Source organism: Pan paniscus, chromosome 19 (assembly GCF_029289425.2).
Source record: "Pan paniscus chromosome 19, NHGRI_mPanPan1-v2.0_pri, whole genome shotgun sequence".
NCBI classification, from domain to species: Eukaryota; Metazoa; Chordata; class Mammalia; order Primates; family Hominidae; genus Pan; species Pan paniscus.
In genome coordinates, this window is record NC_073268.2 from 7,870,201 (window position 1) to 7,885,647 (window position 15,447).

A 15,447-nucleotide genomic window follows, 5' to 3' on the forward strand; every position below is an offset into this window, starting at 1 on the left:
CCACCTGCCTCAGCCTCCCAAAGTGCTGGGATTACAGGTGTGTGCCAACACGACCGGCTAATTTTTGTATTTTTAGGAGAGACAGGGTTTCACCGCGTTGGTCAGGCTGGTCTTGAGAACTCCTGGCCTCAGGTGATCCGCCCGCCTCCGCCTCCCAAAGTGCTGGGATTACAGGCGTGAGCCGCCGCGCCCGGCCTCCCGAGGTGCTGAGATTACAGGCGTGAGCCACCGCGACCGGCCTATTCTTTTAAAGACTTCTTTACACGTGACCTTCACCTGGAGGCTTTTCCTTGATCCAAAACAGGTAAAGAATCTACTCTCAGAGTTCCTGGAAGGCCTGGGTATACGTCCTTCATTGGGCTGACACATTATTGCAACACAACATGAAACCCTCCATCTCCCCTCCGGAACGTGAGTCTCTGGAGGACCAGGCCCTGCCCCTGGCCCCTGCCTACCTCTCCATCTTCCTTCCACACTGTCCACCCTTCACATTTTGCACTCACAACACACTGACCTCCGGCCAGGGCCTCCACATGCCCTGTTCCTTCTACCTCAGGGCCTTTGCACATGCTGTTCCTTCTGCCTGGAAGCGCTTCCCCCCTACTCCCATCTAACATTGACCCATCTTCTGGGTCCCAGTGTAGGCAGCACACTCTCAGCCCCTCCTGATCCCCAGAGTAAGTCACACCTTCACCCACGTGCCCACTGCCTGTTATCACCGTCAAAGCAACTTACCTGGGTAACTATTCAAATAATGCTCACCTCTGCCCACCTGTGCTTTAAGACCAGGGACTGTGTTGGTCCTGTTCACTGCTGTGCAGTCAGTGCCTGGCACATAGTAGGGGGTTAGAAAACGTCTGGTGGCAGCTGGAGGACTGAGGGGAGCCCCGAGCTGCAGCCCAGATGTCCCTGAGGGTCCCACGGGACACAGCTCCCAGCTCTGCGGCTGGAGTTTAGTACGCCTCTCCTTTCCAGAGACTGTGCCAGGTACTACAAGGCAGTGCACCCCAGGGGAGGGGATAAAATCATTCTCTCTTCCAAAGGGGCTACGACAGCATTTGGCTGCTGCTGAGTGAGAGAGAAGGTCAGGGAGAGCTGAAGGGAACCCTGGAGGGTCAGGAGTCCTGCTGGGCCCTGTCGAGAGCACGGTGGCGGAGCTCTCCTTGGAAACTCCTACCCTGCCCGGGAGGACACTTCATCTGCCTGGCGTCAGAGGACAGAGAGGGAGACGGACCGACCTCACCCACTGCGGGGGCCACATGAAGGAGCCAAGCCCTCCTGGCGAAGGGGACCAGTTAACTGTGGTGCAGATTCCTACAAATCACGCATGACTCCGCTCTCCTGGGGCGTTTCGAATTAATCTTTCCATCCCCCTTTGATGTTTCAGCTCTGTCCCCTGCAGGCTCATAACATCTAATTGCAAATTTTTTTAATTTGGTCCCACTTGGGAAATGCTTGCTCCCGTAATTGGCATGGGTTGAAGGATGAAGGGGCCCTTTTGGACTTATCACATGCCAGAGACGCCCCACCCCTCTGAGGGACAGGGAGGGACTGGAAGGCAGGCAAGGCATCTGAGAACCCCCATCTCCAGCCACAGTGCACAGTCGGTGGAGATGGCCTGACCTACCCAGAGCTGAGAGGTCACTAGGCTGAGGGACAGCAGGAAAACCAGGGCCAGGCGCGGTGGCTCACACCTGTAATCCCAGCACTTTGGGAGACCAAGGCGGGTGGATCACTTGAGGTCAGGAGTTCGAGACCAGCCTGGCCAACATGGTAAAACCCCCATCTCTACTAAAAATACAAAAATTAGCCCATTGTGGTAGTGGGCACCTGTAATCCCAGCTACTCAGGAGGCAGGAGAATTGCTTAAACCAGGGAGGCAGAGGCTGCAGTGAGCTAAGATCGGGCCATTGCACTCCAGCCTGGGCGACAAGAAAAAAGAAAGCCAGGACCCCCAAGGGAAGAAACTGGAAGCAAAGAACTAGCGAGATTCTCAGGAGAGCACAGAGAAGGCCCTGGGGCAGCTTGGGGCTGGTTGTGCTTCAGCCTCAGGGGCAGCGCCTCGTCCACTGCAACAGACTTTTGTTCCCCCGTCTGACAGTGCCAAGCACTGGGCTATGACTGGGCATCCAGAGATCAAAGCCTCCCTGTCTTAAGGGACTTGCAGTCCTACAGCTCAGTGACAGGAGAGAAGGCACATGAGGTGGTGTGGGTCCCTGCCGCCTGTTGATAGAAAGGACACAGGCTAAGGAGTCAGCTGGACCCAGGTGTGGGTTGCAGCCCTGCCACCCACAAGTTAAGTGATATGGGCAAGGAGCTCAGCCTCACTTTGCTCATCAGGGAAATGGGGATAAATTCTGCATGGTAGTTAAATGAGTGAATGGCTTTGTCCAGGGCCTGGAGTGTGGCGTGCATCTGACAGGCACCTCTCTCCAAACATCTCTTTCTGGGCCCCTGGGAATGAATCTTGCTGAAGACAGGAGAGGAGCAGGGAGGCAGAAGGAAGGGACGGCCTGGGGGGCCCCAGAGGTACTCACTTGGCTCGAAGGGCAAGCTGCCGGTCATTGGGGCAAACCCACTGATCATTCCCGCTGCCGAAGATGGTGTCGGCCATGGCTCGGAGCACCCGGCTGGGGGTGGGGAGTCACATCTGAGATGAAGGAGGGAAGACGAAAGAGTGTGCATCATTGGCTGGGGTACAGATGGCAGACAGGTTCTCTGTGCCCTCAGGCCCCTCCACACCGTCTCCATGCACGATCCCCACTGATGCCTGGAATCTCACTGTGGGAACCACCTCTCCAGCAAAACACTCTTCCCTCAAGGCTCCTCTTCAGAAGGCTCATGATTCTAGGAGGGTGACCAGGTGGATCATGTGGCCGAGTGACAAGAGTGAACATGACTGGCAGGGCATCAAAAGGTTACAGTCAGAAAGGAGAGAGCAGGCTCACCCTTAGCAGTTTTCAACTCAGCCCTGGAGGCCATCTGCTCCCTGCCCCCTCCCAGTACAGCAGGGGCCGAACTGAGCACGTCACCCAGCAGGAGGGGCTGGGCCGGGGGGTGATGGCCAGACAGGCTGGGAAACCCTACTCCTTTCCCAAACCTGGGGACCTGGCTCTCCTTCCCAACAGACTCACACCGATGATCACAATGCCCTCGAGGGCAGGCAAGAGGGCAGGGGGTGGCAGCTACAACCAGGATTGCCACCCAGCACCATGCCAAGGGGAGCCGTCCATAGACACCGCCATGAAAATGGCACCTGGGGATCCCCCAGGGAGGTGGCCCTGCTCCAGGACCCCCTGAGGGCTTCACCTGTGCACTGTCTAGTGTGCCGGCTTTCTCCTTGCCTCCCAGGACAGGATCATCTTTGGTGGTCTATTATGAGGATGCCACGCATGCATTCTGAAGGGAGTGTGGGATGAGGCCGAGGGTATCTCAATCCCAGAGCAAGGAGGAGGGGCTCTCCTGAGCCATCCACACTCTGCTGGTCTAATCCCAGCTAGGCCAGTGGCTCTCAAACCCAGGACCCCTTTACACTCTTAAAAAAGATCCAGGTTCGAAATCCGTTTGACACTTCCTCAAAATGTTGAACACAGACTTACCATATGACCCAGAAACTCTACTCCTAGTTACACACCCAAGAATACCAAAACCGTACGTTCTCACCAAAAGCTGTACACAAACGTTCTTAGCAGCACTATTCATGACCGCCAAAAAGTAGAAACAACCAAAATATCCATCAACTGATGAATGAGGAAAATGTGCTATATCCATACAATGATTATTATTTACAATGGATTATTATTTACAATGGATTATTATTATTTACAATGGATTATGATTTACAATGGATTATTATTTGGCCGTAAAAAGGAATGAAGTGCTAATACCAGCTACAACATGGATGAATCTTTAAAACATCCTAAGTAAGAAAAGCCAGTCATAAAAGACCACGTATTGTATGATTCCGTTTATACGGTGTGTCCAGAATAAGCAAATCTAGAGAGACGGAAGGTGAGGAGTGGTTGTCAGGGGTTGCAGGAAGAGGGGAACAGACTCCCAGTGGGTTCAGGACTTCTTTTTGGGGTGGTAAAAATGTTCTGGATTAGACAGTGGTGATGGTCACACATTTCGAGAATACACTAAAACCACTGAATCGCACCCTTTAAAAGTGTGAATTTTATGGCATGTGAATTACAACTTCAGCACAAACACAGACCATGAAAAAAAAATGAATTATAACTCATTCACAGGCCAGACATGGTGGCTGAGGCCTGTAATCCCAGCACTTTGGGAGGCTGAAGTAGGCAGGTCACTTGAGCCCAGGAGTTCGAGATCAGCCTGGGCAACATGGTGAAACCCTGTCTCAACAAAAAGAACAAAAATTACATGGGCGTGGTGCGTGCCTGTGGTCCCAGCTACTCCAGAAGCTGAGCGGGAGATCATCTGAGCCCAGGAGATCGAGGCTGCAGTGAGCCATGATTGCACAACTGCACTCCAGCCTGGGTGACAGAGCGAGACTATCTCAAAAAACAACAACAACAAAATGCCATAAAAAATTCTTGAGGCCGGATGTAGTGGCTCAGGCCAGTAATCCCAGCACTTTGGGAGGCCAAGGCGGGAGGATTACTTGAGGTCAGGAGTTCAAGACCAGCCTGGCCAATATTGTGAAACCCCGCCTCTACTAAAAATACAAAAAAGTTAGCTGGGTGTGGTGGCGCATGCCTGTAATCCCACCTACTCAGGAGGCTGAGGCAGGAGAATTGCTTGAACCCTGGAGGTGGAGGTTGCAGTGAGCCGAGATCACGGCATTGCACTCCAGCCTGGGCAATAAGAGCGAAACTCCGTCTCAAAAAATATATAGATATATATATATTCTTGAGAACTCCAAAATACATGGGCTATGACCATTGATAGTCACCACACTAGAAATTAAAACTGAGAAAATCTTTAAAATGTTGTTAATTCATTAACAATAATAAACTCGTTAGACAGTCACATAATTTACATATTTTATGAAAAACTACACTTACAAAGCAATTAGACAAATGACACTGTTTTACATTTTTACAACTCTTTTTAATGTTTGACTTCACAAAAAACAGCTGGACCTTCATATCTGATTTTTCATTCACGCATTTGTGACAGGTTGTTTTGCTGAAGTCCTTGAAGGACATCCAGACCCTCACAAATACGTATGATGGCTGAAAAGCGGAGGGCTTTTTTTTTACTTTCCAGAAATTGTAAATATTTTTCTTTGGGCTGGGCGCGGTGGTTCACACCTGTAATCCCAGCACTTTGGGAGGCCGAGGCGGGCGGATCACGAGGTCAGGAGATCGAGACCATCCTGGCTAACACGGTGAAACCCCGTCTCTACTAAAAATACAAAAAAATTAGCCGGGCGTGGTGGCAGGCACCTGTGGTCCCAGCTACTGGGGAGGCTGAGGCAGGAGAATGGCGTGAACCCGGGAGGCGGAGCTTGCAGTGGGCAGAGATCGCGCCACGGCACTCCAGCCTGGGTGACAGAGCGAGACTCCGTCTCAAAAAAAAAAAAAAAAAAAAAAAAATTTCTTTGATATTGCACCCAAACTCAACAGATGGTAATTTCTTAAAGATTAGTTCAAATGTGGCATCTGAAACCACATCAGTGAACTTCTCCTTTTCTGTACATTTGTGAGAGGATAAAACCCAGAGTCCTATTACTATTCTTATGGAAACACTTTTGACCTGTGGATCTCCAGAAGGGTGTTGGGGGACCCCCAGAGAGGCCAGGGCCCAGCTTGGAGAATTGCTTTTCTCGGCCAGTGCCACCCATTTCCATGATGACCAGCAGAGGTAACATGCAGACCACCTCCACCTGACCACACAGGGTCCAGGCCACGACCTTAACCACACTGGTCCCTCTACCCCCATGGACACGTCCAGGCACCTGCTCTTCCAGATCAGACCTGACCCTCCCCAGTGGGCTGCCTCAGCAAAGAGACCTGGGCAGCCCCAGACCCCAAACGGCCAAGTGTGGAAATCCCATGGCCAGGCCCAGATCACCCAGGACCTCCTCAGATGTAGGCTCAATCTTCTCCCAGATGAGGCTAATGGACAAGCAAGGAAAGACAGGTCAAAAATGACACCGTCCTCAAACAACTTTAAATCAGTGCCCCATCCCAGCCTTTAGAGCACTATGGTTTGCTTTGCTTTTTAAAAACTTCAGTTATCTTGTGCAGTCACACTGCTCCACATGGGTGTGCAAAGCATTATTCTGTTCAAAGTAAACATTAAAATATACTACAGGCCACACGGGGTGGCTCACGCCTGTAATCTCAGCACTTCGGGAGACTCAGGTGGGTGGATCCCTTGAGCTCAGGAGTTTGAGACCAGCCTGGGCAACATGGAGAAACCCCGTCTCTACTAAAAATACAAAAATTAGCCAGGCGTGATGGCGCGCACCTGTAATCCCAGCTATTCAGGAGGCCAAGGCAGGAGAATCACTTGAACCTGGGAGGTGGACGTTGCAGTGAGCTGAGATCGCGCCACTGCACTCCAGCCTGGGTGACAGAGCAAGACTCTATCTCAAAAAAAAAAAAGATCTGTGAAATTTTGGCTTTTATGTAAACGTACTAGAAGTCCAGGAACAAGTCAAGTGTCTTCCTGAGCCTCAGTTTCCCCATGGGTACCCAACAGAGCTTGAGACAGGCCGGAGCAACCGCCTCCTGCAATTTCAATGCCTGATTTGGACCCTGCTGAGTTACATGAGGGAGGCGAGGGAGGCGAGGGAGGCAAGCGAGGGAGGCAAGGGAGGCAGGCTGCTGGCTGCTCCCACGTGGGAGGTGGGAACTGAGCCCCTCCCCAGCCCAGTCCACAGGACAGAGAGGAGGCCGCGACAACTGCTTCCTCCATGTCCCCACCCCTCTCACTGCTATAGCTTCAGGTCAGAGGAGCTACAGAGCCAAATGCTGCAGAGATGAAGGGAGACGGAAGGAGCCAAATGCTGCAGAGATCAAGGGAGACGGAAGGAGCCAAATGCTGCAGAGATCAAGGGAGACGGAAGGAGCCAAATGCTGCAGAGATGAAGGGAGACGGAAGGATGTCGCCTCCAGAGCTGGGGCCACGGGCAGCGCCAGGGCAGGTTCATCACTGATGGCAAGTCTGTGGCTGACCACGTTCACAGGGGTGGCCCCGAGCAAAGGTCGGACATGAGGACCCAGGAGAATTCAGGCCCCGGCTCTGGGACGGCTGTGCACCCCCACCCTGGCCGTGGCTGGCACCTCAGAAGGCACAGCTGTCCTTCACTCGCACGGAGCAACCTCGGGACAGATGGTGGGAGAGGAAGGGCAACTCCAGGAGGCACATTTTAGGAAACTGCCCATTGAGCCAGCTTCGATCCTCCAAACCTCGTCAGCATGCACAGGCTCCCTGACTCGGCAGCAAGGACAGCCTCACCAGCTGACCCCCATGCCCGGCACCCCCTTCACCAGTGGGTCAACTATGCTCGCCACCACTCAGCACTCACCTCTTGGGCTCAGAGGGCAGGGAGTCTGGCCCTTCTCTCTTAAGAGCAGGGTCCTGAAAACTCCAGAGAGCAGTGCCCTGTGCATTAAACACAGACTGCACCCTTGTACTCAGGTACGACCATTTGTCCTGGACAAAAATTAAACTGATGAGGGAACAAAATAGGGCCTTATAGAAGGTGAGTGGAAAAGCAGGGAAGGCAAACCCCCAAATTCAGGAGGGAGGATGGAAATGGCCTGGGGAGCAGAGGCAGGAGGTTTTGTGGACAGGGCTGATGGAGCTCTGCGGGGAGAAGAGGCAGGAGATTTTGTGGACAGGGCTGGTGGAGTTCTGGGGGGAGCACAGGCAGGAGGTTTTGTGGACAGGGCTGGTGGAGTTCTGGGGGGAGCACAGGCAGGAGGTTTTGTGGACAGGGCTGGTGGAGTTCTGGGGGGAGCACAGGCAGGAGGTTTTGTGGACAGGGCTGGTGGAGCTCTGGGGGAGCAGAGGCAGGTGGTTTTGTGGACAGGGCTGGTGGAGCTCTGCGGGGAGCAGAGGCAGGAGGTTTTGTGGACAGGGCTGGTGGAGCTCTGGGGGAGCAGAGGCAGGAGGTTTTGTGGACAGGGCTGGTGGAGCTCTGGCCACTTCCTCAGTAAACTAGAGACGTGATCCCCAGGGCCAGGTCTGTCTCTGAGGTCCTACCAGCTGGGACAGGTAAGAGGCTGGAGAAGGAGGGGCGTGTGTGTGTGTGTGTGTGTGTGTGTGTGTGTGTGTGTGTACACAGGAGCATATTCAATGAGCACACAGGTCAAGGCTGCTGATGGGGAAGGCAGGCCCCTCGTGGGGAGGGTGGACATTCCACCCAGGAGCCCGCCCAGAAGTGTTCAGTTCTATCGACATGAAATTTCCATTTCTCCTTCCCTGCTGGACTGTGGGCGCCCTAGAGGGTCCCTACATCCTCCTCCTTCCCTCCCTCCCTGATGCCCAGCACACAGCCTGCTGCAAAGTAGGTGCTCAGGGAATATCCATTTAATTCAACTGTATTTCAGCAGAGAAATGTGGCTTTCCCAGACAAGGAAGAATTTGGAAAACAACCCAGACATGCTCAGAGCAGACAGCTGGGCTCTAACCAGGCTCTGCGACTTGCTGACTCACGAGCCGTTTGTTCCTCAAGATTCCCCACGGGGTAGTCGGCCTCAAGGCAGCTCCACCTGACAGCTGAGCTCGCTCCTCGCTGAGGGGCTGGTGCCCCCAGGAGCCTCCTCTGGGAAGCTGATACCTCCGGGTGCCACCTCGACCCCGCCGGGCAACACACGCTGAGCAGAGGCAGCACTTGGGCTGGCCGGCCCAGCAGGCAGATGTTCCCAAGCCCTTGTAAAATCCCACAGTACAGGGACTAGGAGGACCCGAGGGGAACAGGGAACGGAACAGGAGTTGCCAGTGATAATTTCCCGAAAAATTCCTAGGGGACAGAGGCTCATCAGCCCCAGGCAACTTCCTGAGACAGATCTGTAAAAACAAACCCTTCTTCCAGGAGGATGCAATTCTCTCTCTAAAGTTGAGAGCTCCCCACCCCGGGTGTTAGTCACTGCAGACATCACTGCAGACACAGAGACGGCCATTAGAGCTCACCACCTCGAGTGTTAGTCACTGCAGACATCACTGCAGACATCACTGCAGACACAGAGACGGCCATTAGAGCTCACCACCCCGGGTGTCAGTCACTGCAGACAACACTGCAGACACAGAGACGGCCATTAGAGCTCCCCACCCCGGGTGTTAGTCACTGCAGACATCACTGCAGACACAGAGACGGCCATTAGAGCTCACCAGCCCGAGTGTTAGTCACTGCAGACATCACTGCAGACACAGAGACGGCCACTAGAGCTCACCACCCCGAGTGTTAGTCACTGCAGACATCACTGCAGACACAGAGACGGCCATTAGAGCTCCCCACCCCGGGTGTTAGTCACTGCAGACATCACTGCAGACACAGAGATGGCCACTAGAGCTCACCACCCGGGTGTTAGTCACTGCAGACATCACTGCAGACACAGAGACGGCCATCAGAGCTCACCACCCCAAGAGTTACTCACTGCAGACATCACTGCAGACATCACTGCAGACATCACTGCAGACACAGAGACGGCCACTAGAGCTCACCACCCCGGGTGTTAGTCACTGCAGACATCACTGCAGACACAGAGACGGGCATTAGAGCTCCCCACCCTGGGTGTTAGTCACTGCCGACATCACTGCAGACACAGAGACGGCCATTAGAGCTCACCACCTCGAGTGTTAGTCACTGCAGACATCACTGCAGACATCACTGCAGACACAGAGACGGGCATTAAAGCTCACCAGCCCGGGTGTTAGTCACTGCAGACATCACTGCAGACACAGAGACGGCCATTAGAGCTCCCCACCCCGGGTGTTAGTCACTGCAGACATCACTGCAGACACAGAGACGGCCATTAGAGCTCACCACCCCGAGTGTTAGTCACTGCAGACATCACTGCAGACATCACTGCAGACACAGAGACGGCCATTAGAGCTCACCACCCCGAGCGTTAGTCACTGCAGACATCACTGCAGACACAGAGACGGCCATTAGAGCTCCCCACCCCGAGTGTTAGTCACTGCAGACATCACTGCAGACATCACTGCAGACACAGAGACAGCCATTAGAGCTCCCCACCCCGGGTGTTAGTCACTGCAGACATCACTGCAGACGCAGAGACGGCCATTAGAGCTCACCACCCCGGGTGTTAGTCACTGCCGACATCACTGCAGACACAGAGACGGCCATTAGAGCTCAACACCTCGAGTGTTAGTCACTGCAGACATCACTGCAGATATCACTGCAGACACAGAGACGGCCACTAGAGCTCACCAGCCTGGGTGTTAGTCACTGCAGACATCACTGCAGACACAGAGACGGCCACTAGAGCTCACCACCCCGGGTGTTAGTCACTGCAGACATCACTGCAGACATCACTGCAGACACAGAGACGGCCATTAGAGCTCACCACCCCGGGTGTTAGTCACTGCCGACATCACTGAAGACACAGAGACGGCCATTAGAGCTCACCACCCCGAGTGTTAGTCACTGCAGATATCACTGCAGACATCACTGCAGACACAGAGACGGCCATTAGAGCTCCCCACCCCGGGTGTTAGTCACTGCAGACATCACTGCAGACACAGAGACGGCCATTAGAGCTCCCCACCCCGGGTGTTAGTCACTGCAGACATCACTGCAGACACAGAGACGGCCATTAGAGCTCCCCACCCCGGGTGTTAGTCACTGCAGACATCACTGCAGACACAGAGACGGCCACTAGAGCTCACCACCCCGGGTGTTAGTCACTGCAGACATCACTGCAGACATCACTGCAGACACAGAGACGGCCATTAGAGCTCACCACCCCGAGTGTTAGTCACTGCAGACATCACTGCAGACACAGAGACGGCCATTAGAGCTCCCCACCCCGGGTGTTAGTCACTGCAGACATCACTGCAGACACAGAGACAGCCACTAGAGCTCACCGCCCCGGGTGTTAGTCACTGCAGACATCACTGCAGACATCACTGCAGACACAGAGACGGCCATTAGAGCTCACCACCCCGGGTGTTAGTCACTGCCGACATCACTGCAGACATCACTGCAGACACAGAGACGGCCATTAGAGCTCACCACCTCGAGTGTTAGTCACTGCAGACATTACTGCAGACACAGAGACGGCCATTAGAGCTCCCCACCCCGGGTGTTAGTCACTGCAGACATCACTGCAGACACAGAGACGGCCATTAGAGCTCACCACCTCGAGTGGTAGTCACTGCAGACATTACTGCAGACATCACTGCAGACACAGAGACGGGCATTAGAGCTCACCACCCCGGGTGTTAGTCACTGCAGACATCACTGCAGACACAGAGACGGCCATTAGAGCTCCCCACCCCGGGTGTTAGTCACTGCAGACATCACTGCAGACACAGAGACGGCCACTAGAGCTCACCACCCCGGGTGTCAGTCACTGCAGACATCACTGCAGACACAGAGATGGCCATTAGAGCTCCCCACCCCGGGTGTTAGTCACTGCAGACATCACTGCAGACACAGAGACGGCCATTAGAGCTCACCACCCCGAGTGTTAGTCACTGCAGACATCACTGCAGACATCACTGCAGACACAGAGACAGCCATTAGAGCTCCCCATCCCGGGTGTTAGTCACTGCAGACATCACTGAAGACACAGAGACGGCCATTAGAGCTCACCACCCCGAGTGTTAGTCACTGCAGACATCACTGCAGACACAGAGATGGCCATTAGAGCTCCCCACCCCGGGTGTTAGTCACTGCAGACATCACTGCAGACACAGAGACGGCCACTAGAGCTCACCACCCCGGGTGTCAGTCACTGCAGACATCACTGCAGACACAGAGACGGCCATTAGAGCTCCCCACCCCGGGTGTTAGTCACTGCAGACATCACTGCAGACACAGAGACGGCCATTAGAGCTCACCACCCCGGGTGTTAGTCACTGCAGACATCACTGCAGACACAGAGACGGCCATTAGAGCTCACCACCTCGAGTGTTAGTCACTGCAGACATCACTGCAGACATCACTGCAGACACAGAGACGGCCATTAGAGCTCACCACCCCGGGTGTCAGTCACTGCAGACATCACTGCAGACACAGAGATGGCCATTAGAGCTCACCACCCCGAGTGTTAGTCACTGCAGACATCACTGCAGACACAGAGACGGCCACTAGAGCTCACCACCCCGAGTGTTAGTCACTGCAGACATCACTGCAGACACAGAGACGGCCATTAGAGCTCCCCACCCCGGGTGTTAGTCACTGCAGACATCACTGCAGACACAGAGATGGCCATTAGAGCTCCCCACCCCAGGCGTTAGTCACTGCAGACATCACTGCAGACACAGAGACGGCCACTAGAGCTCACCACCCCGGGTGTTAGTCACTGCCGACATCACTGCAGACACAGAGACGGCCATTAGAGCTCCCCACCCCGGGTGTTAGTCACTGCAGACATCACTGCAGACACAGAGACGGCCATTAGAGCTCACCACCTCGAGTGTTAGTCACTGCAGACATCACTGCAGACATCACTGCAGACACAGAGACGGCCATTAGAGCTCACCACCCCGGGTGTCAGTCACTGCAGACATCACTGCAGACACAGAGACGGCCATTAGAGCTCCCCACCCCGGGTGTTAGTCACTGCAGACATCACTGCAGACACAGAGACGGCCATTAGAGCTCACCACCCCGAGTGTTAGTCACTGCAGACATCACTGCAGACACAGAGACGGCCATCAGAGCTCACCACCCCAAGAGTTAGTCACTGCAGACATCACTGCAGACATCACTGCAGACATCACTGCAGACACAGAGACGGCCACTAGAGCTCACCACCCCGGGTGTTAGTCACTGCAGACATCACTGCAGACACAGAGACGGGCATTAGAGCTCCCCACCCTGGGTGTTAGTCACTGCCGACATCACTGCAGACACAGAGACGGCCATTAGAGCTCACCACCTCGAGTGTTAGTCACTGCAGACATCACTGCAGACATCACTGCAGACATAGAGACGGGCATTAAAGCTCACCAGCCCGGGTGTTAGTCACTGCAGACATCACTGCAGACACAGAGACGGCCATTAGAGCTCCCCACCCCGGGTGTTAGTCACTGCAGACATCACTGCAGACACAGAGACGGCCATTAGAGCTCACCACCCCGAGTGTTAGTCACTGCAGACATCACTGCAGACATCACTGCAGACACAGAGACGGCCATTAGAGCTCACCACCCCGAGCGTTAGTCACTGCAGACATCACTGCAGACACAGAGACGGCCATTAGAGCTCCCCACCCCGAGTGTTAGTCACTGCAGACATCACTGCAGACATCACTGCAGACACAGAGACAGCCATTAGAGCTCCCCACCCCGGGTGTTAGTCACTGCAGACATCACTGCAGACGCAGAGACGGCCATTAGAGCTCACCACCCCGGGTGTTAGTCACTGCCGACATCACTGCAGACACAGAGACGGCCATTAGAGCTCACCACCTCGAGTGTTAGTCACTGCAGACATCACTGCAGACATCACTGCAGACACAGAGACGGCCACTAGAGCTCACCAGCCTGGGTGTTAGTCACTGCAGACATCACTGCAGACACAGAGACGGCCACTAGAGCTCACCACCCCGGGTGTTAGTCACTGCAGACATCACTGCAGACATCACTGCAGACACAGAGACGGCCATTAGAGCTCACCACCCCGGGTGTTAGTCACTGCCGACATCACTGAAGACACAGAGATGGCCATTAGAGCTCACCACCCCGAGTGTTAGTCACTGCAGATATCACTGCAGACATCACTGCAGACACAGAGACGGCCATTAGAGCTCCCCACCCCGGGTGTTAGTCACTGCAGACATCACTGCAGACACAGAGACGGCCATTAGAGCTCCCCACCCCGGGTGTTAGTCACTGCAGACATCACTGCAGACACAGAGACGGCCATTAGAGCTCCCCACCCCGGGTGTTAGTCACTGCAGACATCACTGCAGACACAGAGACGGCCACTAGAGCTCACCACCCCGGGTGTTAGTCACTGCAGACATCACTGCAGACATCACTGCAGACATCACTGCAGACACAGAGACGGCCATTAGAGCTCACCACCCCGAGTGTTAGTCACTGCAGACATCACTGCAGACACAGAGACGGCCATTAGAGCTCCCCACCCCGGGTGTTAGTCACTGCAGACATCACTGCAGACACAGAGACAGCCACTAGAGCTCACCGCCCCGGGTGTTAGTCACTGCAGACATCACTGCAGACATCACTGCAGACACAGAGACGGCCATTAGAGCTCACCACCCCGGGTGTTAGTCACTGCCGACATCACTGCAGACATCACTGCAGACACAGAGACGGCCATTAGAGCTCACCACCTCGAGTGTTAGTCACTGCAGACATTACTGCAGACACAGAGACGGCCATTAGAGCTCCCCACCCCGGGTGTTAGTCACTGCAGACATCACTGCAGACACAGAGACGGCCATTAGAGCTCACCACCTCGAGTGGTAGTCACTGCAGACATTACTGCAGACATCACTGCAGACACAGAGACGGGCATTAGAGCTCACCAGCCCGGGAGTTAGTCACTGCAGACATCACTGCAGACACAGAGACGGCCATTAGAGCTCACCACCCCAGGCGTTAGTCACTGCAGACATCACTGCAGACACAGAGACGGCCATTAGAGCTCACCACCCCGAGTGTTAGTCACTGCAGACATCACTGCAGACACAGAGACGGCCATTAGAGCTCCCCACCCCAGGCGTTAGTCACTGCAGACATCACTGCGGACAGAGAAGGCCATTAGAGCTCACCACCCCGAGTGTTAGTCACTGCAGACATCACTGCAGACATCACTGCAGACACAGAGACGGCCATTAGAGCTCCCCACCCCGGGTGTTAGTCACTGCAGACATCACTGCAGACACAGAGACGGCCATTAGAGCTCACCACCTCGAGTGTTAGTCACTGCAGACATTACTGCAGACATCACTGCAGACACAGAGACGGGCATTAGAGCTCACCAGCCCGGGCGTTAGTCACTGCAGACATCACTGCAGACACAGAGACGGCCATTAGAGCTCACCACCCCAGGCGTTAGTCACTGCAGACATCACTGCAGACACAGAGACGGCCATTAGAGCTCACCACCCCAAGTGTTAGTCACTGCAGACATCACTGCAGACACAGAGACGGCCATTAGAGCTCCCCACCCCAGGCGTTAGTCACTGCAGACATCACTGCGGACAGAGAAGGCCATTAGAGCTCACCACCCCGAGTGTTAGTCACTGCAGACATCACTGCAGACATCACTGCAGACACAGAGACGGCCATTAGAGCTCCCCA

General features: G+C 54.5%; 1 protein-coding gene across 3 annotated transcripts in view; it reads right to left on the reverse strand.

Moving 5' to 3' along the window:
- Window positions 1-15,447, reverse strand: part of RPH3AL (rabphilin 3A like (without C2 domains)) — a 214,571-nt gene that overhangs the window by 125,973 nt on the left and 73,151 nt on the right. For all 3 annotated transcript variants that reach the window (XM_034941192.3, XM_034941190.3, XM_063598632.1), the window contains exon 2: window positions 2,538-2,650. In XM_034941192.3, coding sequence (XP_034797083.2) covers window positions 2,538-2,614 — 77 coding nt within the window. In that variant the 5' untranslated portion in view covers window positions 2,615-2,650. The remainder of the gene's footprint in view (window positions 1-2,537; window positions 2,651-15,447) is intronic.